Source organism: Lagenorhynchus albirostris, chromosome 14 (genome assembly GCF_949774975.1).
Source record: "Lagenorhynchus albirostris chromosome 14, mLagAlb1.1, whole genome shotgun sequence".
Classification (NCBI taxonomy): Eukaryota; Metazoa; Chordata; class Mammalia; order Artiodactyla; family Delphinidae; genus Lagenorhynchus; species Lagenorhynchus albirostris.
This window is the reverse complement of record NC_083108.1, coordinates 72,253,953-72,278,321: the sequence shown is the minus strand read 5'-3', so window position 1 is coordinate 72,278,321 and position 24,369 is coordinate 72,253,953. Positions and strand designations below refer to the sequence as shown.

The following is a 24,369-nucleotide window of genomic DNA, read 5'->3' as shown; positions in this document are numbered from 1 at the left end:
AATGGATGCTCATGTGTAACTAATGCAACTTCCTTGCCTCCATTTAACAAGAAAGTATATAGTTGGTACTCCTCTGGTGGCACAGTGGTTAAGAATCTGCCTGCCAATGCAGGGGACACAGGTTCGATCCCTGCTCCGGGAAGATCCCACATGCCACGTAGCAAATAAGCTTATGCACCACAACTACTGAAGCCCACGTGCTCCCGCATCTACTGAGCCCGTGTGCTGCAACTAATGAGCCCACATGCTGCAACTACTGAAGCCCACGCACCTAGAGCCCGTGCTCTGTAGCAAGAGAAGCCAACGCAATGAGAAGCCCGCGCACCACAACAAAGAGTAGCCCCCGCTTGCTGCAACTGGAGAAAGCCCACACACAGCAATGAAGACCCAAAGCAGCCAAAAATAAAAATTAAAAAAAAATTTTAAAAAGTATATAGTTAACAGTTCTACTTTGGCCAGTTTAAACAAATTTAAAATGTTACAGTTTAGTGAAATATTCTTATATTGCTAATCATGTCAATTGGAAAAGTAATCATGGAACAGCTCTGCTCAGTGGAGAGAAAGTAATCTGGCCTAGATGGTACTTGACCAAATCAAGCATATCGGGCAGAAGGAACACACTGTCAGTTTTTTTTGCCAATTTGAGGATTAATTAAATAATAAATAATTACCTGAGCACTCAGATTATAAAAGTAGTTCATTTCAGATAGTTCAAGAAATGTATGTGTTAAACTTTTCAGCATTCTTTAACAGAACTAGAGTTATTTCTTGAATGTCTTGTTTTCTTTATTCAATCTTTATGCAATGAAAGTAAAAGAGATGTTTTTGAGAACATTAGAAATAAGTATCTAAAGATTAAAACATTTCATAATACCCAGTGGTGGCAAGGTATTAGGAAGCAGGCATATTTGCACTCTGTCAGTAGGGGTACAGTAAATTGATCCAACATTTTTGGAGGACAGTTTGGCAGTTCCTATAAAAATGAATATGCATTCCTTTTATCTAGTAATTCCACTTATAGGAATTTATTCACTTATAGGGTATTCTCCTACAAGTACAAAGATTGATTAGCAAGGATATTTTTTGAAAGCACTGTTTATAATAGCAAAGAATTGAAATACTCTATAAATGCTCATAAGCAAGGACTAGTTAAATAAATTATGGTATATTCATATAACTAAATGCCAGACAACTGTTAAAAAGAATAAGGTAGATTTACATATTGACATAGAAAGATGTTAAAACACTATATGTATTTTTAAAGCCAAAATTTTAGTAATGTTTTAGATAGATAGATATGAATAGAAAATTTCTACAAAGACTCACAAGAAGTATCTCTAATATGGATGATATTAGATATATCACTGGAGAGTGGTACTACTAATTAGGAATAAGTGGGGACTTAAACTTTCATTTCAATCCTTCAGTTCGTCTTAATTTTTTTTCTCTAAACATTTGTTGCTCTTTTTTTTTTTCTAATATTTATTTAGGCTGCGCCGTGTCTTAGTTGCAGCATGTGGACTTCTTCTTAGTTGCGGACTGGGCTCTTAGTTGCAGCATGCAAACTCTAGTTGTGGCATGCATGTGGGATCTAGTTCCCCGACCAGGGATTGAACCCAGGCCCCCTGCACTGGCAGCGTGGAGTCTTAGCCACTGGACCACCAGGGAAGTCACCTGTTACTCTTATTATTAAAAAAATTTAAGAGTTTAAGAATAAAAGAATATCTGAGCTAAAAGCATACCATCTTTTCTTATATTCACCTATGATTATAGATGTCATTCTCTGCCACAGTTTTGCCACAGCTGTTACTGGCTGCTTAATCAGGTACAGTAGTCAAAACTCATCATTTTGAGAAGTAAACTGTAAGTCCCATGCCTGTCATTTTCTGCTTTCAAAATGAATTATCCTAATATAACCCCACGACCACCAAAAAAGGTCCCAGGGCCATGACTAGCTGCCCTAAACCTAGAAGGAGAAAGTTTTTTATCTCCAAGAGAGGTATGGCTCCTGGATATTAAATAGCTTATCTTTGCAAGGCCACCAGGAGAACAGAACTGAAAGGTATGGCTGCCGAATATTTCTGTATTTCCCTGTATTTTTTAGCTTGACCTTCATGATGTTGGCCAAGTCACCAAACAGGCTGTTCTCAGTGGACTTATGCATATGACAGCTCCTTATAATATACACATGGTGTTCTCAGTACTTGAGCTTTTTTAAAAAGCAAACAACTGATCCTAGTTGCCCTAAACTTGTAGCAGTGCGATATTTCTTTCCTTCCTTTATTTCCCTACACTTCAGTGATTAGACTCAATCCCACAAAGCCCTGAATTACAAATAGGGAAATGGGCATACCTTCAAACCTGCCTTTTTTGTGTTACAGTGTAAAGGACGAATATGTCTATAAATTGGGAAAGTGAGACTCCAAGAGGTTAAATGACTCATATAACTCATACCCATATCTATGGTAGGACAGGAACTCTTAACCCTGACCATCTGACCCTTAACTTGTTTTTCCTTTCATCATACATCCCTCCTCTCAGGAGCAGGGCAGATCTCTTCAGAAAGACCACTGTTATTCTGGCTTACTCTCCTACTTGAAGAACTTCAAAGAAGCTCTGAAATCCACTGTGGAACTAAAATTGGCTTTGTAACCTTTCTGATACTTTGTTCAGAAAGCATTTAGAACATTAGAGTTATGTCAAACTTCAGAGATTATTATTTAATTTATGTGCAGAAATAGCTAATATTCATTCTGGTAGTCAGGTCTAAGTATCTGAGCCAGTTTCCATCTCTGAAAAAGAAGAAAATAATATACTTTGGAAGGTGCATTAGCTCCTTACAGATGGTACTTATATGTCTGATTGATCCGTTCCCCTCCATCACCATCACAGACAAATGGCTGGCCACCTGACTGGAGGTGGCCATGGTGTGGTGGGAGAGCACAGAACCGGGAGGCTGAAGACCAGGGCAGTGCCACTCCTCTCAGCCTCCACCTCCTTGTCTGCAAAATGAGGCCATCAATTCCTGCTTCTTAGGGCTGTTGGAGATTCATATGAGAGCTGTAGGTTAGAAGTCTTTGTGAACAGTATATCCTTGGGCACATCTGAGGAGTCAGACAATTAAAGGAAACATTGTAACATAGTGGTTAGGAGCTGAGACTTTGGTGTCATGCTTCCTAGAGGGAAGAGACAAATTTTATTTCTAGGAAGATCACTTTGAGAGGAGACTGTCTACAGGAGCATTTCTGATACCACCTGGGCTAGATTTGTAGCCCTCAGTGCATCTCTGTGGTTGTCTCATGATTCATGTCAAGGCAGTGATGCTCAGAATGAGGTCAGCTGCCTGAATTACCCAGTGCTTTGTAATCTGAACATATTTGAAACCCTGATAGTCAACTGAATTCAGTATAGGCAATCGAACTGCAGCATTTATAAGAGGAAATTTTCCTTATGGGCCCTAAATTCTATTTGAAGAAATTTCAAGAGTCAAATAAAATTGCTTAGTATTAAAAAAAAGAAGAAGAAGAAAAGAAAGAAAACAAGCCTTTCTAAATTGGACTCATGAAGTTAGTTTCAATAGTGAGTGATAGAAATAGGAAAAACTATTTCAAGATACTGTGTAAGAAGGCAGTATTGCAGTCCTAATTTCGGAGTAAGACAGCCCAAAGTTTACCATTCTGATGCTGTCATTCACTAAAATGTGGGGCAAGTTCCCTCACTTCCCTGAGCCTGTTGCCTTGGAAGTGAATTGAGGGTGGCAGGCCCTACTTTGGTTGTGACAATTGAGGTAAAGCATTTAGCACAGTTCTTGCACATAGTGAAGTACTCAGTAAATAATACTAATTTTATTTTTAGGCAAGGATGACTAATGTGTTTCTAAGTGATTAAGAAACAAGCTGGTAGTGTCTAAAATTAAATTTAGAATAAGGAAGAAAAAGAGATGGTTTAATTTTCTTTTGTTGTATGTTTTGTAATTGTTTAAAAACTAGCAGTATAGGTTGATTCTTGTGGTGCTGTAGTCTGGGGCAGGGGGCACGTTTGTTGAATCTATGGAACCAAAAAAAGATGGACAATTGGTTATACAGCACTTGAAGATAAAAGGAACTGTTGAACCTATAACCATTACTGTAAGAGCCTCATTGAACAGCTAGCCTACCATTTCAACATTATTACCATCCCACCTCCTCTGAAAGCCTTTCCCAACCATTTCTGCACACCGTGATCTTTCCTGAGAACGCATAAAGCTTACTGACCCTATTTGGCCTCAGAAAAGCACTGAGGCAGTTACTTAACCTGTCCTGTGGCTCTCCTCCACAGGGCAGGGTTCAGGGCTTTCCTCAGTGGGGGCTTGGCTGGGCCCTCCGGAGGATGACTGAGTTCATATCTTTCCAAGGGTGCATTCTTTCAAAGTACTCTCCTGCATATTCAAGAGAAGGTGCTGACGCACCAAATGGTATTTGGTGTTTGCTGTGTTTCAGCATTAGAGAATAAATGGATTAGGGTGGGAAACGAGCACCTCAGCCAGCACTCCCCAGAGAATCGAAAGTTCCTTGAGGAATGAACAGAAAAAATCTTAACAGACATAACAGGGTATTTTAAATAGTACCCATGTTGCCTGGAAGTAAGAAATACAGAGATGATTTGCCTGGGCCCCACTAAGGAAATGCATGGGAGAAATAAAGGAATTTCTAAGGTATTAGGTATATTGGTCTTATTCTTCCATGTAAAATACTGAGAATGTCTCTCAATTTAGATGTTTGCTGAGCTTCTGCTGTGTGCAGAATCATAATGATGATAACTAACATTTGAGAACTTACAATTTTCTAGGCCTGTTTCCTCTGATCAGCAAAGTGGTCTTAGACTTAGACAGAGTCATTCATGGTGGAGGTAGGGATAGAGGTTAGTCTTGTTTGGGTGTGAGGGAACAAAGGGACCAGGGATGGGAGACCAGTTTCTCATCGTGTACTTGTAGAATAGAGTTGCAAAGAGATGCTTGAGAAATGAAAGGCAAATCAGTCCTCTTTTGTACAACCTCTAAATCAGCTCTATGGTCTTTTCTGCTTGCAGGCATCAGAAGTTGAGAGACAGCTATCTATGCAAGTCCATGCCCTCAGAGAAGACTTTCGGGAGAAAAACTCATCAACCAACCAGCACATCATCCGACTCGAAAGCCTTCAGGCCGAGGTGAGCCTCCCCGTGCAGCAGTGCTTGGATGGAAGTGCTTTTCTCATTGGAGGTGCCGTGCCAGGTCTTTTAGACAAGGAGCCCTCTGAACAAAAACCTGCTCTATCTAAAATCTCTAGGGAGACATATCTGTGAGAAACTAAATGGGGAACACTTGACCATGTTCCTCCAGGTAGCCTATTGTCTAGAAAAATAAGGTTGCTCAGAGTTACTGCTGAGTGTGCTGAAATTATGAATGCCTTACTTTTTACTGAATATGTTGATCCCTCAAAGAACATCCATGCCAATCCTAAATAGAAGATTGGAAAGGGAATCCTCCCTTCCTCCATTCCATTTGGGTCCAGTTCAGTCCATCTTAATAGGGCCTATTATTCTCACTTAAAAACTGAGAGTAATAGAAGTGTCTACTTCATAGGGTTGTTGTGAGGATCTGATGAGTTAATACGTGGAAAGCATTGTGTGTGGTGTTTGGAAGAAAGTAATGTTATTGAAAGTATATGAGAGGGCAGGCAGGGTCTATGGCCTGAGAGGGCCAGAGGGGGAAAAAGAGTAGCACTCAGGGGACAATACTTTGAGAATCCAGTTGTGGGGAGGAGAGGGGAGGGGTCCTATCACCAGTCCAAATGGGGGCTGTCTCCTGAGGAGGCTTCCACCTAATCTGCTCCCAGGACCCCTCAGCCAAGTGTCCGAACAGTAGCCCTTTGGCTGAGTCACACTTTGAGGGACGGTCTAGCACCACATGAGCGTGCACCCCTGAAGGAACCAGCCAGCGTGGTCAGGCCCAAGAGGCCCGGATGGCTGCTCTCCTGCTTCATAAATGACATGAAGATGTTTTTCCTAAAGTCTGTCAATATCTTCTCTTTTCTCCTGGCTCTCCCTTCCTTCTTCCCTTCCCTTGGAATTCCTACTGGTATTGAGCAGCAGGTTCTTGAAGTAAGTAGTTTGTGCTGGTGGGTTTGGCATGCCTGTCTGTGACGGTCTGTGTGCATGATGTGCTGTTCAACCACCTCTGCCGAAGTCTGACTCCATCGAGTTGCCTGTTTTCCTTTCCCCACCGCCCCCAATTCACTGTTTCTAGACCCTCATGACACAGGGTCTTTCCCAGGAATATTTATGGCCAGATTTGGTCCCAGGTTTCAGGGTGTGTAGGATGGGGTGAGGGAGTTGGCTGCCTAATGCCAATTCCTTGCTTCATCCAATAACACTGCTACTTTTAAAAGCCAAGCTATGAAATTGTTTATTTCAAATAAGTTACTTCACATAGAGCTGAATTGCTAAGTTTTTTTAAGGGGTGGGGCTGTGTATCAGAACCATATTTACCTCATGACTTCACTAAGTGGAACTTGGGAAACAAAGGTGATCCATGGGAAGGAAAATGTAAAGGTCAGAGGGTATTTAAATGAAAACCAACTAGAGTAAGAATTCCCTTCATGTGGGTAACGCTGCTTCAGTGTGGGGAATAGTGGACCCATTCACAAAAGGGCCTGCTCCTTTCGGTCCCTTACCCAGGTGCACACTTGAGAGACAGTGTTTCTTTGTTTGGCCAGATACCTGATCCCTCTGGACAAAGGCCACATACTTCATTTCCCCAGGACAGCATCCTATCTGATAGGTGGGTGGCCAGGGAAGATCTGTGCCCTATGAACAGAATTCAGAGAGTGAGAACAGCCAAAAAGCAGGGGGAAGGTAAAGATTTCAGAGGACTTGGGACAAGTTAGACATTCATTTCCAAATCTCCCCTGGAAGCAGTCTGAGGTTGGTCCTTTTAGTGAATTGTTGTCATGCTAGACTAGGGAGTGTGGAGAACATCTTAAACACAACAGGAGACTATTCACAAGAAACTGGTTGAGAGATCATTCTAGCAGAAAACTGATAAATGGGAGGAGCTGGGGGACCTGCAGGACTCCGAAAGTTCCCAAGGCCACTAGCAATTGAAGGGATTTGGGAAGGCTTCGCATAGCCCCTGAGCAGGGCAGTGTTCTTGGGCTGAAGCATCGCTGGCCTTGGGGAGTGCTGGGCGGCTTCTTACCCAGCATCTCTTTCCTCTTTTCCTCTGCTTTCTCACTGAAACGGAAGAGACAAGACAGGCCTTTCTAAAAGAAGGTCTGTATCTTTCTTGAGACTAGCTAGATACTCAGTGTACAAACATATCAACCTGTTTAATAAAAAGAGAAAAATTGCTTCTATTCACAAACTTCTTGCTCAAGCAAAAGATACTTTAAGTAAAATCAGTTATTTACTTGTGTGCATGTCATGTTCCTTCCCAGGACACGGGCTGATGCAGGCACTGCTCTGTTTTCTGTATCCTTCTGGCTCCCCCATTAACCCGGGGTCTGGACCATGACTCAAGAGCCAGACCTGCCAGCAGTGGGGGAAGGACAAAGGAGAGACACAGAATATGAGAATACAGCAGCTCCAGAGACTGTCTTGGGCATTTTCTTGTGCTCAGGACTTGAGAAAGAAGAATGGTCCCACAGATTAGGTTCCACTGCCCCATAAACTGTGGGGTTGAAGTAAAGTTGTAGGCAGGGGACTTCCCTGGTGGTCCGGCGGTTAAGACTCCGCACTTCCACTGCAGGGGGCACGGGTTTGATCCCTGATCAGGGAACTAAGATCCCACATGCCGTGCGGCAGGGCCAAAAAAAAGTTATAGGCAGCAAGGTGGGGCCCTCCTCTGTCTTATCTGTGGAATTTCCAGAGAGCACTAACCTTCCTTGCCTCTGCCTGGCACCCCACATTCCAGCTTCCCCAAAGTTCAACTCCTACCCCTTCCCAGACAGGTTTCCAAAGGGGAGGGGTTTTCTCCTCAGCTTAAGAGTTCACAGCTGTTCCTTCAGAGGTAGAGGCACCAGGCCCCTGCGCAGAGCACTTGGAGAGACACCTGCCTTCATGTTCCGGGGCTGGTCCCTCCCTCCCTACTCATCAGCCCGGGTGTAACTCCACACCACCCTTGTGGCTCTCCACCCTTTCAGATCAAGATGCTGTCGGATCGGAAACGGGAGCTGGAGCACCGTCTCAGTGCCACCTTAGAGGAGAATGACCTGCTCCAAGGGACTGTGGAGGAACTACAGGACCGGGTGCTGATCCTGGAGAGGCAGGGCCATGACAAAGACCTCCAGGTACTGGGGCAGAGAAGCAGTCATGTAGGACCAGGGTCAGGTCAAAGGAGTGCTTAGCTGCCCAGCCAAAGGGAAAGGCTGGGAGGCCAGTGCCACTACTGGGGTCAGGAGTGGGTAAAGCTGAGAGGTCTCTCCTTGGGCCCGGTTATGGTTCTCCTCAGGCTCTGCTAACTGGGCTGGTCTTTCTCTGCCGAGAACAAGCGCATTGCTACCACAGGTCATCCTTCCAATTTGTTCTGAGCCACTGGCCCCAGGAGCAGTTTCACTGAGTTCTTTCTGGGCTGTTAACATGACTGGAACACCAGGAGTGCTGTTCTGCCTCCTGGGGTTTGTGAAACCTGCCGGAGATTTCAGAGGGATCCTGTGACTCTGTGCTTGGCTCACAATGCTCTCTGCTGCTGCTTCCCCAGGCTGATGCATTCAGTTGGCTGGCACTGAACAGAAACCAAGAAGCTGCCCACTGAACACAGCAAGACTTATATCCTGATTCTGCCAGTTGTTAACAAAGGCACAGGCTGACCCCTCTATGAGCCTAATTAGCCTCTTTTTTCTTCCTAAAGGAAATTGCTTCATGGTTATATTTGTACTTATTTGGGAACTGCCACCAGGCCTCAGCTGAATCCCAAAGCTCACACTTGACAGGAAACAACCCCCTAAACAAAACGATAATCACTCAGCCTCCCCAGAAATAGAGTGTAGCATCTGCTGCCGAGAAAGCTTTGCTGTGCTAGCCTAGGACCACTGGGGCCAGTGGCTAAGAATGCGCTGCTTCCCCTTGGGCGTCCTCTGAGTGTTCCAGGGAGCGGAGTAGATTGCAATGGTGCCATTCGTGTGGAAGTGGTCAGCCAAGTATACTCAAGTGCCAGGTGTGTCCCCACCCAAAGGCCAGGCCTCAGAAGGCCCCACTGGGCTCAGCAGTTGGCTGTTGAGGAAAGCCCTCGGTTGGGGAGACCTCTTAGGCTAAGGAGACCTCTTAGGCTAAGGTCACTTGACACCATCAGTTAAATGGCCATCTGAGTAATTAACCTCTTTTAGGGCAAATTAACAGTTTTTCTCTCTCCATGCTTTTATACCTTCAGCTCAGAACTTTGTATGAGTGGGGCCTCAGTAAATGTTGAATAGAAAATGATGCTGGCTAAAGCCTCCCAGCAGTTTTCAAAATGGAAAGGAGTTTGTTCATATTTTAAGGTTGACGACGATAATAGCATGAACATCTGTATGCCGCTTTACAGAGAACAGAGTGGTTTTGCATATATTCTAAAACTGAGGCTTAGAAAGATGAATCCTTTATCCTAAGAAGTGCAGTAAGTCCTTGGTAGAATCCAGAAGAGAACCCTCCTACCTGCTTTACCTGGTGCTCAATGATAGCTTCCAGTGTATCACTTGCCTCTGGAAGTCAGTGTTTCAGCATTTATTACGCCATCAGGCACTCTCCTGAGGGTTGCTGAGGTAGAGTATGGAGAGGAGAAGGAAAAGAAGTACAGAAAAATGGGAAAATGGCCCTGCCTAAAACAAACTTCTAGTTCAGCATGAATTCACAAATGAAAAGTCCTTATTTCATATCAAGAATGGGAGACCTGGAGATGGGGAAGAGCCAGGACCAGTGTGGACCATGCGGTGCCTGGCTGGCACAGTGGGCTGTATGTTCTCTAGCAGCCAGAGTCCCCAGTCACACCATGTTCACATCCTCACCATCTGCACACTCGCTGTCTTCCAATTGGGCTTCTTCAAGAGTAAGAGCGTATCGCTAGTGCAGGGCCTACATCAAGTCAGGGAGTTCCCACCTTGATTTGGAAAATCTGCATTTATGGGCTGAAGTCTCATCTTTCTGAACTATTTGTAATTTTTTTCCTTTTATTCATATAAAAATCTCCTTAAGGTGTTGCTAATTAGTTCTATGGATGAAATCGCCTGTACTGATACAGAAATAGAAATTTCAGCTCACTCAGGGAGTAGGTGAATGGTCCTAAATCAGACTTGTAAAATGTAGAGCTAGTGGCCTTGGAATGTATCTAATCCCATGATTTTAATCCTTTTCCTCAGACAAGGGATGAGAAGAAGGCTGAGCAGGCAGGGCAACAGGGCTGCCACAGGCAGAGTAGCCCCCTTTAATCTGGTTTACTGTGTAACTGGGGTTCTACTGTCAAACACAGATTTTTAAACCACTGATCAAATCCAACTCTGATTTTGTTTTCAGGCTGAGCAGGGATAAAAATTATTACTTATTGAGCACCCAGTAAATTTAAAAATCAGGCATTTTGCTGAACTCTTAATACCCAGTAAAGGATTTGTCCCTCTGAGGGCAACTTAACTGCCCTATTTCATACCAAGCTGAGCATCTTATAAATGTGTGCAGGGGCCTTGTCCCAATCAGTGGGTGGCTTTCATCAGCAGAGAATACAGGCCCTGCTTACTGTAGGACCCAGGAAGCAAATGAACTGGAGTCTAGACCTCGCCCTGACTCTGGGTGTGTACCAGTAGGGAAATCACTTAACATCACACCATCTCAGTTCCTGCAACGTAAAATGGGGAGAGTGCCCCCACTTCTGCCAGCTTTAAGGGCATGAGTATTGAACTTAGTATACTCTCCAATCACAAGACATTTGGTGTCTTCCTTGTTCATACATATAAATACATTTGGTTTCATCTTTGTTTTATAAAGGGTGATATTTCTTATGTTAGAGGGTTCTTATATTTAATAGACTCTTCCTTGCTTTGGTTTGGTTTTTCTGAGTTTGGATCAATTATTGACCCGAGAGGGCAGACCTGTCCTGGTCTTTGTTCTTTTGCTGTTATAATTAATTAAGCACCTTTGAGTGTGCATGAGTAATTGAACTAATGTTGTCCAGTGACTAAGAACTTGTACTTGTCTGTGCTGAACTTCTCCTGCTGAGATGTATGTGGAGTTGTCTAGAAAATAATTGCAAAGCATTTTGTCAATTTAGTAAATGCCGTTTGTAATTGTGCCAAATGCTTCCTAGGCATATCTTAAAAAAAAAACCAAAGCCTAATTTCTTCTTTCTGAGTTTCCTCAAAACCAAGGCTGGAGGAGTTCCCACTGGACCAGCAGGTATTGCTGATCCACTGGAACCATGCAGAGCAGGCTTGCCAATTCCTTTTTCATTCTCCAAGCAGCCAGGCTCCAAACTCTTCCTAGTTAAGGCACATCCAGACCACTGGTGCCATTAGCAAATGTTCTCTGATACTGGACCAGCAGAAGAGAGGCTCCCAGGGCACCAAAATGATTGGCTGCGGGCTCTGCAAGGCAGCTTGCCCCATTCATGAGAACCACAGAGCTCTGAGTTGCCCACTGCCCCTTCGTCTCTGCATCTCTGCAGGAGCCATAAGCCCACCTGGATGACAGTCTGGAAAAGACAATACAGTGTTCACTCTTTTTAATGAACAGGGATGACCCAGAAATGCTATTTTATAAAAGGATAAAATAATTAAATTTAAATCCCCAGAAGTTCTTCTCCCATCCTCACCCCCAAAAATATATTTTAAAAGGAGGGTGGGCAGTCCACAAATACAAGAGTAGGAAACATTGCTCCTGTGCACGTGTAGTATATGGACATGTGCATAGCAGTTAGCAAACAGATTGATTCTGTAATTAGGGTCTGTTGTGCTGAAAGTAAGTGTAGTGATGGAGTATATTAGTAAGAGTGTGGCATTTAGCAGCCACAGTAGGGTCTCCCCTTACATTCAGCAGTAACAACCTCACCAGGTAGCAGTGCCCTGTTTGGACTCCACAGGGAAGGAGCCACAGAGAATGTAGAGAAGGGTGAAGTAGTGGCAACGAAAGAGAGGGAAGGAGCCCTGGCCCGTAGGTCGTGATGCCTGCGTTGCTGTCCCCTCTCTACCACTGGTGTCGCTCTCCTCCTCTGAGCTTCTAATGCTATGTAAGGCCCCTCCCAGGCCTAGGGCCTTATCTGTAAACCATGAGGTATGACACAAAGTAGGGAGAGACTGCTTTTCCCATGGGTTTGGGAACTCTTGGTATTACTGCCCAGATGTTATTCCAGATCCCACCCCTAGCTCCTTTCCAAACAACCCTTTTCCTCTTAATTTTTTCATTAAAGTACAACATGCATATAGTAAAGCATACAGATCATAAGTGGATAGCCCGTTGAAGTTTTATATATACCTGTGTGAACACCATCCACATCGAGACATAGCCCATTATCAGCACCCACAAGTCTTCCTCCTGCCCCCTCCCAGTCAATATGCTAACACTTCCTCAAAAGCAAACTTCTATTCTGACTTTCATCTTTCATCTCAATGAAGTTTTGGAACTTTTTATAAATAGAATCATACATTATATATTGTTTTGTGTCTGGTTTTTGCTGAACATCATGTCTAAGAAATTCATCCATGTTGTGGCATAGAGTAGCAGTATGTTCTTTTTTTCACTGCTGTGTAGTATTCCAGCATGTGACTATATCCATTCTATCTTTATTGGTGTTTAGATTGTTTCCCATCTGTGGCTTTTATGAATAATGCTGCTGTGAACATCCTGTTTGTCTTTCATCTGCATTTTCAGTCATTTATTACTGGGTTTGCACCTAAGAGTGGAACAGCTGGATCATAGGATAGAACAGCTGGATCATAGAATAGTAGGACAGATCTGCATTTCACTCATTAGAAACTGCTGAACAGTTTTCCACAGTGGTGGTTCATCTTCCATTTCCACCAGAAATGAGAGTCCCAGTTATTTTACATCCTCATCAGAGCTTGATATTATTATTCTGTTACTATTATTTATTTTAGCCATTCTGGTGAGAGTCTAATGGTGCCTTACTTTGTATGCCTGTATGTTTGCGTGTTGAACATTTTATTCTGGAGAATTTCAGATGAACTCAAAAACAGAATAAGACAGTGACATCCCACGTAACCCATTGTCCAGCTCTACAAACCGTCCATTCCTGGCCAGTCCCGCCCTATCTTCATTACATCCATTTGCTCCCCTCTCATTTTGAAGTAAATCCCAGAATTTTTATAATTTCATCTGTAAATAAAGAATACCTCTAAATAAGAACATAAAAAAATATAACCACAGGACTAGTACACCTAGAAACTTCAGCAATATTTCCTTTAATATCATCAAATATCTAGTCAGTGTTCAAATTTTCAGTTGTCTTATAAATGTCATTGTTTTTCACATTTTTCATTTGAATCAAGATACAAATTAAAATATGCCCACATGTGGCAGTTGACTGATATGTTTCTTAAGTCTCTTAATCTATAGTTTCCCCCTTTATCTTTCTTTTTTTTTTCTTGAAATTTATTTGTTGAAGAAACTGAGCTATTTGTCCTATAGAATTTCCCAAATCTCGATTTTGCTGACTGCCTCCCCTTAACATAGTCTAGCCAGTTCTTCCCTCCTCTGTATTTTTCTGTAAACTGGTAGCAGGATCTAAAAGCATGACTGGGTTCAGGGTCAGTTTTTCTGTTTGGGTTCAGCCCGCCTCACCACCATTTGCTGTCTCTCTGAAAGCTGCATCAGAGCCAGCTGGAGCTCCAGGAGGTACGGCTCTCCTACCGACAGCTGCAGGTGAAGGTGGAGGAGCTCACTGAGGAGAGGAGTCTGCAGAGCTCTGCAGCCACCAGCACGTCCCTCCTGTCTGAAATAGAGCAGAGCATGGAGGCCGAGGAGCTGGAGCAGGAGAGAGAGCAGGTGCTGGCATCGCCACCGCTGTGGCACGTGAGGTTGCCCAGGGATCCTGGGGCAGACCCTGGCCTTTGAGAGCCCGTCGGCCATCCCTGTCACCCCGTGCCTACTGTTTAGTTTCAGCCTGGCAGGGGCCCGTGGTCTGCACTTGTGCAAGCCCCTAGGCCTGCTGGCTGGAGCTGTCACGAAGCAGTGCCTCTTAGGAAATGCTTGTTGACTAATATCAGCCGCATACCTCTTGTATTGACAGGGTTTTAGAACATTCGTGATCCATCCAATTAGCTTCTTTTCATTCTACTCATAACCACTCATTCCCCCAATCATGCGCTGACTTCCACCAAAGTAACAGACTGTATAAAGATGTGCTTTACGTGCAAATGGGAGGGGCTTGAGGACAGGGAAAATAAGAATTGGGACTCTGTATAGGTGTACTGGGCCCAGAATAAGTATCAGTATTTATTGGGACAGGTGATTAAAAAAACTTTCCCTATAACTAGTATCTTGGATTCATACACTAGAAGAAGATGGCTGGTGGCAGTCTTCTCTAGAATCCATAATCAGGAATAATTCTTTGTGGGGCAGCTGAGACTGCAGCTCTGGGAAGCCTACTGCCAGGTTCGCTATCTCTGCTCACACCTTCGAGGAAATGACAGCGCTGACTCGGCCGTCTCCACGGACTCCTCAATGGACGAGTCTTCAGAAACGTCGTCTGCCAAGGATGTACCCGCAGGCAGCTTGCGCACTGCTCTCAGCGAGCTCAAGAGACTGATACAGAGCATTGTGGATGGCATGGAGCCCACGGTAAGAGGCCAAGCTGAGAGCTCCTTGCTCCACAGAACCTGGCTGGTGGGAGGTTGAAACCAAATGCAGAGGGTGAGGTTAACCTTAGAACTGGAACCTTTTAACGTCTGCAAGAATTTCTTCTGAGCCCTCGTCTGAGAGCACTGAACACTGGGGAGCAGGCAGAGGGCCCGATGCTGGGGATGGAAGACTCCAGAGTCCCTTCCTGCAGGCACAGGATGCAGAGGAGGCCTCCCTCCATGCGGTTACGTGCAGGCCACGGGGACCTCGAGTGTGAGGGCTTTCCTGGGAGGCCTTTGACTGTAGAAATTTGCATCCCGGTAAAAACTGCAAGTTACTTTTCTGTAGTCCCTTGGTCCTGGTGGTGGAGTTAGCTGTGAACAGGCAAACTTAAAAGATCTGAAGCTTCTCTGCTCGAAGGTTAGAAGTGAGCACGGAAAGTTGGGATGATCAACAACAAGGGCCTTTTAGAATTCCAGATGTGGCTCCTCTTGTGGAGGAGAGGAACATTCCCACAGGCTTCCCAGGCACACGGGCATTTCTTCCAGCGTCATGTCAGATTTCTGCCAGACTTACTCTCCATTCACCACCCCAGCTCTCGGGTTGTTGTTTTTCTTCAGGTTTCCTCCTCCTACAGAATGGTTGCATCTCTCTACCCATATGAGGTGAAGTAAGGTGAAAGGGTGGTTGTCCTTACCTGAACATGCTGTGTTGATTTGTGGAACGTACTGTAGTGTGGAGGCCGGGTCAGTGTGGGAAAGGGAGCTGTCAGAGTGAGGTGTGCTGTTGGCTCCACACAATTCCCCTTCCCCGAAACCTGAAACAAAATAAATGTCTAGTTGTTGTTTGCACGTTGAAATTGAGCAAGAGAATCTCTCTTCTCTAACCCTCTATTTCTTCCCTCCTCTGCCTCTCTTTTTCTCCTCTCTCCCCCTCTCCTCCTCATCCCCCCACTATCTTGTGTTTCCCCAAACCGAACCATCTCTCTGCTCCCCTCTCCATTGCTCCCCTTTCCTCTTTCTCTCTCCCTTCTGCATCTCTCCCACTAACCATCTCTCCACTCCCCTCCACTCTCACCACCTCTCTGGTTGGCCGTCTCTCTCTCTCTTGCTGTCAGAGCTCCCGGAGAATTGATGATGACTCCTTAGAAGAACAGATAAGGCAGACCAGTGAGGATTCGAGAGCCCTAAGGGAACTCATGGAGGGAGAGAGGGGTAAACTGAGGCAAAGCCTAGAAGAGCTGCAGCGGCTCCACAGTCAGGTGAGCACCCCCATCCTCACCCCAGCGCAGGATGTGCACGTGTCCCCAGCTCCCTCAGGACCCCTGTGAGTTTCCCTCTCCCATGTCTCTTTGAGAAGCAGCTCTCCTCTGACAGATCTCAGGGGCGGTGACCTAAAGTTGAGGTGAACTGGGTGTCTTCAAGAAAAGAAGCCTGGGACTTCCCTGGTGGTCCAGTGGTTAAGACTCCGCACTCCCATTGCAGGGGGCCCGGGTTCGATCCCTGGTCAGGGAACTAAGATCCCACATGCTGCGTGGCCACGAAGAAGACTGTCCTCTGGTTTAGGCCAAAGTGAAATTGTCAGGGATAAGAATAGCTTGACCCTCCATTTCCTCCAGCGACACACTGCCCTCTGCAGAGCCCAGATAATTGGGTGGATTCTGACAGTTTAAAGTGCCATAGCTCCCAGGATGCTTATTGATGGTTTTCCAGCAGCTTCTGAGCAGGGAAGTTTGCAAACCGAGGAACAATTGATCTTTGCAGGCCTGTTCTCCCTTTGTAAGTGCCGTCACCTCTGCCAGCCTGTTTTTCAGCTTTAGAGGCACTTACTGCTGCTCTCAGTGTTCCTCTCCTGTTTGATCATGATCTCATCTCTTAAGAACACTGGAGAAGGACATCTATATTCTGATCTGAAAAGTTTTAAAGGGCTTAGGAGCAGCCCCACCCAAAAAGGAGCTTCTAAAATCTATCCTAGGAGATAAATAAACGCTCTTCCCTTTGACTGGGGTCACGTGTGGAGGTTCTGTCCCACTTGTGGGGGACACCAGACAGGTACCATTTTAAACCCTACCCCCTTCTTTCCTTGTCCAAAGCTAGTCATCCCTTCCTGCTACAGGAAGAGATTTGCTGAGAGATGGAATTTAAGCCTGGCTTTCACTTCAGTCAGTATTTCTTAAATTTAAAGGAACTTACAGAAATAAACTCCTGCCTTTTTTTGGTTGTACCCATTAGACTTTCTGGTATTATTCTCTTGGAAGATATTGCACCCCCAGCCATTACTGCTCTCTTCTTCTTGTGAATGACCAGATAAGGAGGACAGGAAGATGCTCCTGAAAGCTGTATTTTGTTCCTGGCCAACCCCTGGGAAGTAGGGTTGGGCAGCCAAAGACATTCTTGTGCCTAAAACCTAAGACCCTCAGGTGGTCGTTCATTTGGCTGGGGCGGGGTGGGGGAGTGTCACACCTTCCAAACTCGAAGAATAAAATGCAAGAGAAAGCAGATATAAGAGTTTTTTGGATTAATAAAAGTCGCTTTGTTGCTTCTCTGAATTAGAAAACTGGAAACCCGAGAGGGCATTATTGGGTTCAGAAACATTAGCAAGGTGGAGGTTGCTGAGAGTCTGCTATGGAACTATTTAGGAGACCATCTCTACCAGGGAATTTTCCTTAAAAGTTCAACTGATAACTGGTTTAGGTCAATTCCTGTGGATTCCCTTTCAAAAAACCTCATCAAGCAGATGGTTACGCTTGGTCCCAAATAGGATATAGAATTGGGCCTCTGCCAGGGGTCATCTCTTCCTTAGTCAAAGCTGCAAACCTCTTAGCCAAGCCGTCCCTTGGGAGTAACATTGACCTCCCAGGGCAGTGGATGGGATGCGGGTTGAATTACCAGGACGGTGGAAATGGCAGCCATCATGGCGGGCAGAGGTGCCTAGTGCAGTTAGCTCAGCGCAAGCCTGTGCTGCCCGAGACCTCGAGAGGCGCTGGGTGGATGTGACAAGGCCTCTGCACTCCAGGGCCTCTCGCTGTCATGGGGGGAGTCAGGCCAATTTTGTACCCTTTGGGGAGCAGGGCCCAGACAAGGTGGCGTATGACCGAGGTTCCAGCAAACGGATCCTAGACCATGGTCTGACCTCGCCCATGATCCAGCCTCCACTCCCACTGCTTTCTTTTCTCTCCTGGAAACTAGGCCAGAGGTAAAAGGTATGGGGCCTGGAAGGTGAAGTGCCTGCAGTACCCCACCCCCTCAGAGGCCTACCCAAATTTTAAAATAAAAGAGAGCCCAGGTTTAATTTAATTGATAATTACTTGTTTGAGGCAGAAACCCATAGCCAGGCCTGAAGACTTGCCTCCTGCCCTCGTGATGGCCGTGGAAAGCTCCCTGCCCACCCATTCAGCCTTTTCTCCCCCATCCCTGCAGCTCTCCAGTGAGCGCTGCCCGTGGGGTCTGGAGCTGCTGCCGGGAGCCAGGGAGGACCTACAGAGCAATATGAAAAGTAGCTATTCTTGGCTCCTCGCCAATTCCCAGGCCAATAAGCCAGGTCGTGGGAGGCACAGTAAGAAACACAGTCCCCAACCCGGTCATTTGGCTCCTTTATGCTTGACTGAAGCACATGCCAGTTACTGCAGGGACATGAAAACTCTGGGGAGTGTGTGCTGGGAGCAGTTGAGGCCCTTACTAATGAGATCTCGGTGACCCCTCCTCTAAAATCTCAGCAGGTTCTCTCTCCTCCATCCTCCTAGCCACTGTCCCATTTCAGACCTTCATTCTTTCACACCCTGGCTTTGGTCCTCACTTCCCAGCTGTTTGCCTTCCCCCAGCCCAGTCACCCTTCCATATGATATGGATCCATCTTTCTGAAGCACAACTTGAACATGGGACACCCCTTGCACGTTCTAGATTGACTTCCCATCATCGAGTAATGGGAAGCCTCCAGCCCTCTTGGCACCACGGTCTGGCTGCATCCAGCCATCCAGCCTCCATTCCTGTTGTTTCCATCTCACCTCCTTAGCTTTAGCAGAATTGAATGTAGGCTACAGATGGGCGTGGCACAGGCTGCCCTTGTGTTCCCACATCTGGGTCTTTTCTTCCGCTCTCTCTGCCTGGAAGACTCTCCCCCATCACCTGCACATACAGCCCAGCCCTACTCATCCTTCAAGTTCCTGATCACGTTTCACTTCCTCCTCAAAACTCTCTTGCTTCCCTTCCTCAGGGAGCCCCCTGGCCCTGCCTTGTCATGGTTACGCTCACTCCCATCTCATCCTCCCAGTCCAGCCTTAGACCCCCCGCAAGAACAAGCTCAAGGTCTGACGTACGTTTGTCTTCTCCTAAAGCGTCTAGTGCAGCACCTTTCTTAGAGCAGGCATGCAAATGATTGTCAGCCCTGGATATATGACTTCAGGATGTTTCCTTTGATGCTATTCAATCTCGAGGACACCCACCTTAATGGGGAAAAGTGGATTTAGGGGTGGCTGTAACGTAAGTCAGCAGATAAACAAACCCAGTGGGTCCTCATGACAGCGGGAAGGTCTATATGGGGGGAGGAGGGGGAGGCACTTACACCCTGAGCGGGGCCCTTGATGTTATTTATTTTGTTTGATCCTCACAACAACTTGATGGTGGGGAATAGTTCTTTTTTTTTTTTTGCAGTACGCGGGCCTCTCACTGTTGTGGCCTCTCCCATTGCGGAGCACAGGCTCCGGACGCGCAGGCTCAGCGGCCATGGCTCACGGGCCTAGCCTCTCTGTGGCATGTGGGATCTTCCCGGACCGGGGCACGAACCCGTGTCCCCTGCATCGGCAGGCGGACTCAACCACTGCGCCACCAGGGAAGCCCAGAATAGTTCTTTTTATTCCTGCTTTTTATGGAACTTATGTGCAGCTCAGAGAGGATAAGTCCTTTGTCACTCCTAAGCTGGCAGTCTACCTTGATCAGGTTTTCCAGGCCAAAGCAAAAAGTTCTTGTGGAGTTTTGTCTGGAGCACATTAAATGTTGGCATTTCCTGCCTAGCATGTAGTTCTATCTGTCACTCAGCTGGCAGAACACCTGGCTGTCCCACAGCTGGCCTGAGGCCACATCAGGGCTCATTTGGTCTGAGGAGGGCTGGCTGTTTCTGCCAGGTGCTTTCTGGGTCTTGAGTTCTGGCCTACCAGGCTGCGGAACCTGCTAAGAATAGGGTGAGGCTGGGCTTCTCACCTGTTGCCTCATCTGCCTCAAGGCTCATTGCACCTGCATGCCCTGGCCTGTGCAGTTGCCCAGCCTGTTCTTCCCTAAGGCTTCTCACCCAGCTCACTGGAGCTGTCCCTGCCATGAGAGCACAGAGCACCATGTACATTCCCTACCACGCACCTGAGAGTACAAAATCCATTGCCCATAGCGACAACAAATTGTCCTGTATACCTCTTCATTATTGGGTGTCCTCTGATTTGCTCCTCAGTGGCTGCTACCCCAGGAGCTGGCAACTGTGTTGCCTCAGCTTGGGGGGGTCCAAAGTACCTCCAGGGAAACTTGCTCTTCAGCCTTAGTCCTGGGGCCTTTGCTCAGCTTCATTGTCTAAAGATGATTAGACCTGGGCCTTGAAGAGCAGAGGAGTGTACAGAAGGTGATGTCTGTCCCCTTGTGGGAGGGAAAGACCTGTATGGATGGATCTCCCCTTGGAAAGATGTAAAAGTATGTGTAATATTTAATAAGAGGGCATGGTCAGGCATCCTGACTCTAGTCTGATCCTATCAACTGAGACGAAGGGCTCCCCGCCTTCCATTCATTCAACAAATATTTATTGAAAGCTCTACCAGGCAGGGTTTCTGGTTGCAGACAACTGAAACTCGCTCTGCTTAACTTAAGCAGAAAGAGAATATATTGGAATTAAATCTGAAATCTTACAGAATCAACAGGAAGGCTGGAGAACTGAGCTCCAAAACAGGAAGCCATGGGGAGTGGGGCAACAAATCCATTTGTTGTCCATGTACTAACTTCCCAGTGGCCGATGGCTTTGCTGTACCCTCAAGAGCTGCAGCCCCAGGTGGGGGACCAAGGCACCTAGGAAAGGATGTCTCTTCTTTTGGCTTCCTTAGTGGGAGGGCATGCCCTGCCTCCTCCCAAGGTCCATGCAGCCAGGAATGCCCCAGATAGGAAGGGATTTTGGATGCTGACTAGCCCCAAAATGACAACTGTCTACTGCACAAGCATTGGGGATTAAGCATTGTATGCACTCAGGCTCTGAGACACACAGATAGATAGGGCACACTTCTCGCATGGCAGAGCTCAAGGTATTCAAGGGGTTACTCTGTACAGTGGGTGGGTTAAGCTGTGGTCACTGAGGGAGCCCCTAGGAGGGGCATCTCACCACCAAATGTTGACTGCCAGTGAATGGGCTCTAGTGCCATTCACTGAGGCATGGACGACAGAAAAGGTAACAGGCTTGAAGTGAAAGGTGATGACATCATTTTTCTGTCTAAATTCCATGTAGCTTTGACCTGGGGAGCTGAAGGGAGAAGGTGAAAGAGCCAGGCTGCGTCAAGTGCTGTCACAGAAATGGGAGCCAGGTTCCAGGCTTTGGGACCAGCCAGGGGCCTGTGAAACACAGGGCAGTGTTCCATGTTGAGTGGAAGATGGCTAGAAACAAAATTTGAGTCCCTACCCCCAAAAATGTGTTTCAGTGCCCTGATGCGTGTGTGGCCTTCACTCATTAGGTCCCTGAGAGTGCCTTGAAATGAAGGAGGTGCTGTGCTCTGTACAACAGGGATCTGGCCCCAGGGCTGCAGTCCAGGGCTGAGCTCTTCCCTGGCCACTGAGCTCCAGCCTAGCATGAGGCCTCCTCTCTCCTGGAGCAGGGGGCAGCAGGAAGTCACCAGCCTGCCCTGCACATAGGCCCTGAGCCTGCCTGGGCCTTGTTCTTTCCTCCCTCTTGGAGGGAAACACCCCAGGCTGGCAGCAGTGGTATCATCACGTTTATCCCCTTCGTCTCTCATTAGGTGACACTGCTGAGTGTGGAGATGACTGCGTTGAAGGAGGAGAGAGACCGACTTAGAATGACATCTGAGGACAAGGAACCAAAGGAGCAGCTTCAGAAGGCCATCAGGGACCGGGATGAGGCCATCGCAAAGTGAGTGGGCACCACTTGTTTAACTGAAAGTAACATGAGTATGTGCTCAATTTTAAAAGTTAAATCATACAGAAGAATACAAAACTGAAAGTGAGAGTTTCCCCGCTACCCGCCCTCACTCCTAATCCCATTCTTCTTCACAGACACTACTGGTAAAAGTCAGGTATGCATTTTTTTCAGCTTTTTTCCCTATGCATATACAGGTGTACAATATAGTTTTTGCAGATTTCTTTAAAAACATCAGTGAGATGTTGCTCCACATGTCTTGTGTTTTTGTTTCCACTTATATCTTAGAGAGCTTTCCAATATCATTATATACCTCAACTTTTTAATTTTTAGGTTTTTTGGTTGTTTTTGTTTCTTTTATTTATCATTATAGACATCTTCAAGCATACACAGAAGTGAAAAACGTAAGATGAATTCCGACCTATGTACCTCTGAGTTTCAACACTAACCAGCATATGGCCAGTGTTGTTTCATCTATAGCCACCCACTTCTTCCACCTCCCCTCTGGACCACGTTAAGGCAGATCACAAGACATTGTGTCATCTCACCCATAAACACTTTCACATAAATCTCTATCAGAAAAAGATTCTTTTTGTAAAACACACACCAGAATTATCACACGTAAAAAAGCTTAAAACAATTTCTTAATATCATCTAGTATCCAGTGTTCAAATTTCCCCAGTTGTCCCATAAATGTATTTTTAAAAAAATATTTATTTGTCTGTGTCAGGTCTTAGTTGTGGCACTAGTGATCTTCGTTGTCATGTGCAGGATCTTCAGTTGCGGCATGTGGGATCTTTAGTTGTGGCATGTGGGATCTTTAGTTGCAGCATGTGGAATCTAGTTCCCTGACCAGGGATCGAATCCAGGCCCCCTGCATTGGGAACGTGGAGTCTTAGCCACTGGACCACCAGGGAAGTCCCATAAATGTCTTTTTATAATTGATAAGTATCAGACTCCATAGTCCACATACTCTGTTTACTTGTTATGTCCCAAAAGTCTGTAACACTTCCCCTTCCGTCTTTTTTTTTTCCAATTTGCATTTATTGAAGAAACTGGATCTTTTATCTCATAGTTTTTCTGCATTCTAAGTTCGATTGCATCCCCAGAGTGTCATTTAACATTTTTCTCTGTCCTTTATATTTGTAGTAAACTGGGTCATTTTTTTTTTAACATTGTAATTTCACTGTTTCTTTTTGTTTTTAATTATTTATTTTTGGCTGTGGTGGGTCTTCGTTGCTGCACGTGGGCTTTCTCTAGTTGCGGTGAGCGGGGGCTGCTCTTTGTTGCAGTGCACGGGCTTCTCATTGCAGTGGCTTCTCATTGCAGAGCACGGGCTCTAGGCACGTGGGCTTCAGTAGTTGTGGCATGCGGGCTCAGTAGTTGTGGCTCTCGAGCTCTAGAGCGCAGACTCAGTAGTTGTAGCGCACGGGCTTAGTTGCTCCACGGCATGTGGGATCTTCCCAGACCAGGGCTCGAACCCGTGTCCCCTGCATTGGCAGGCGGATTCTTAACCACTGCGCCACCAGGGAAGTCCCTGGGTCATTTTTAAATAATGTTTTGGGCTTTCTCATAAATGCATTCTTTTACATTCAAAATATGTGGCGGTACATAGGCAAAAAACATTTACATATTCCCCATTCCCCTGAAAATTATTTATCACACACTCAATCTGCCGTATACGCTGAGTGTGAGGAGGTAAAAGGTACTAAAAATGCGCCTGCTTTGGGGGCTTTACAACACATTAATAACAACATTTGTGCATCACTTTACTACTTACAAAACACTTCATCCTTTCATCATCCCAGCCACAGCAAGAAGTAAAATTTTTAATCCCAGTTTTACAGATGAGGAAGTTTCCCGGGATCACGGCCAGTGCTGATCACTGGCCTCCACCTCAGGTCTCTGACTCCTGTTCCACGTCCTTTCCCCTTACCTCAAGGCTGCTTGTCAGGAAGCTAAAATGAATTTATTTAAAACAATTTGTAAATAGATACTATTTGCCTTTTTAAAAAGTAATATGACACATTTTAATTTCTGACTTTAAAATTCACACCTTCCCACTTTTCACTTCCATATACAATTGTCCCCTCCCCTCCCTTCTGTTCTCTTTAATCATTTCCATCATCTCCGTTTCATAGTTTTTTACCTTTGGGTCCCCTTGTCTATCTGGTCAGAATCTCGTATCAGGTTGTCTTTCAATTTCCAGTTCATTTTGGAATTATCCTTAGTGAGGCTCACAAACCTGTTATCTTTGCCATTCCTGGTGGATTTAGTTACTGAATACTTGAATAGCAGTGTGATACTTTGGAGTGAGACCGTACTTTTATGAATAACAAAGGATGAGATTGTGCCAAACAATTAGGGAATAAAATGGTAAAATTAGGGTACTAATTGTCGAAGCCCAATGGGAATAAGAAGCAGAATAAGTTAGAAGTAGAGTCTAGTTGGTCACCTTCTCTCAGCTAGACAGGCGGAGGAGAGCTG

The 24,369-nt window shown here is 45.7% G+C and overlaps 1 protein-coding gene across 3 annotated transcripts in view; it reads left to right on the top strand.

Annotated features, from left to right (window-relative positions):
• The window catches only part of LOC132504251 (BICD family-like cargo adapter 1), a 95,192-nt gene that overhangs the window by 63,166 nt on the left and 7,657 nt on the right, over positions 1-24,369 (top strand). For all 3 annotated transcript variants that reach the window (XM_060121448.1, XM_060121447.1, XM_060121449.1), the window contains exons 3-7: positions 5,068-5,184; positions 8,157-8,303; positions 13,798-13,977; positions 14,554-14,772; positions 21,746-21,876. In XM_060121448.1, coding sequence (XP_059977431.1) covers positions 5,068-5,184; positions 8,157-8,303; positions 13,798-13,977; positions 14,554-14,772; positions 21,746-21,876 — 794 coding nt within the window. The remainder of the gene's footprint in view (positions 1-5,067; positions 5,185-8,156; positions 8,304-13,797; positions 13,978-14,553; positions 14,773-21,745; positions 21,877-24,369) is intronic.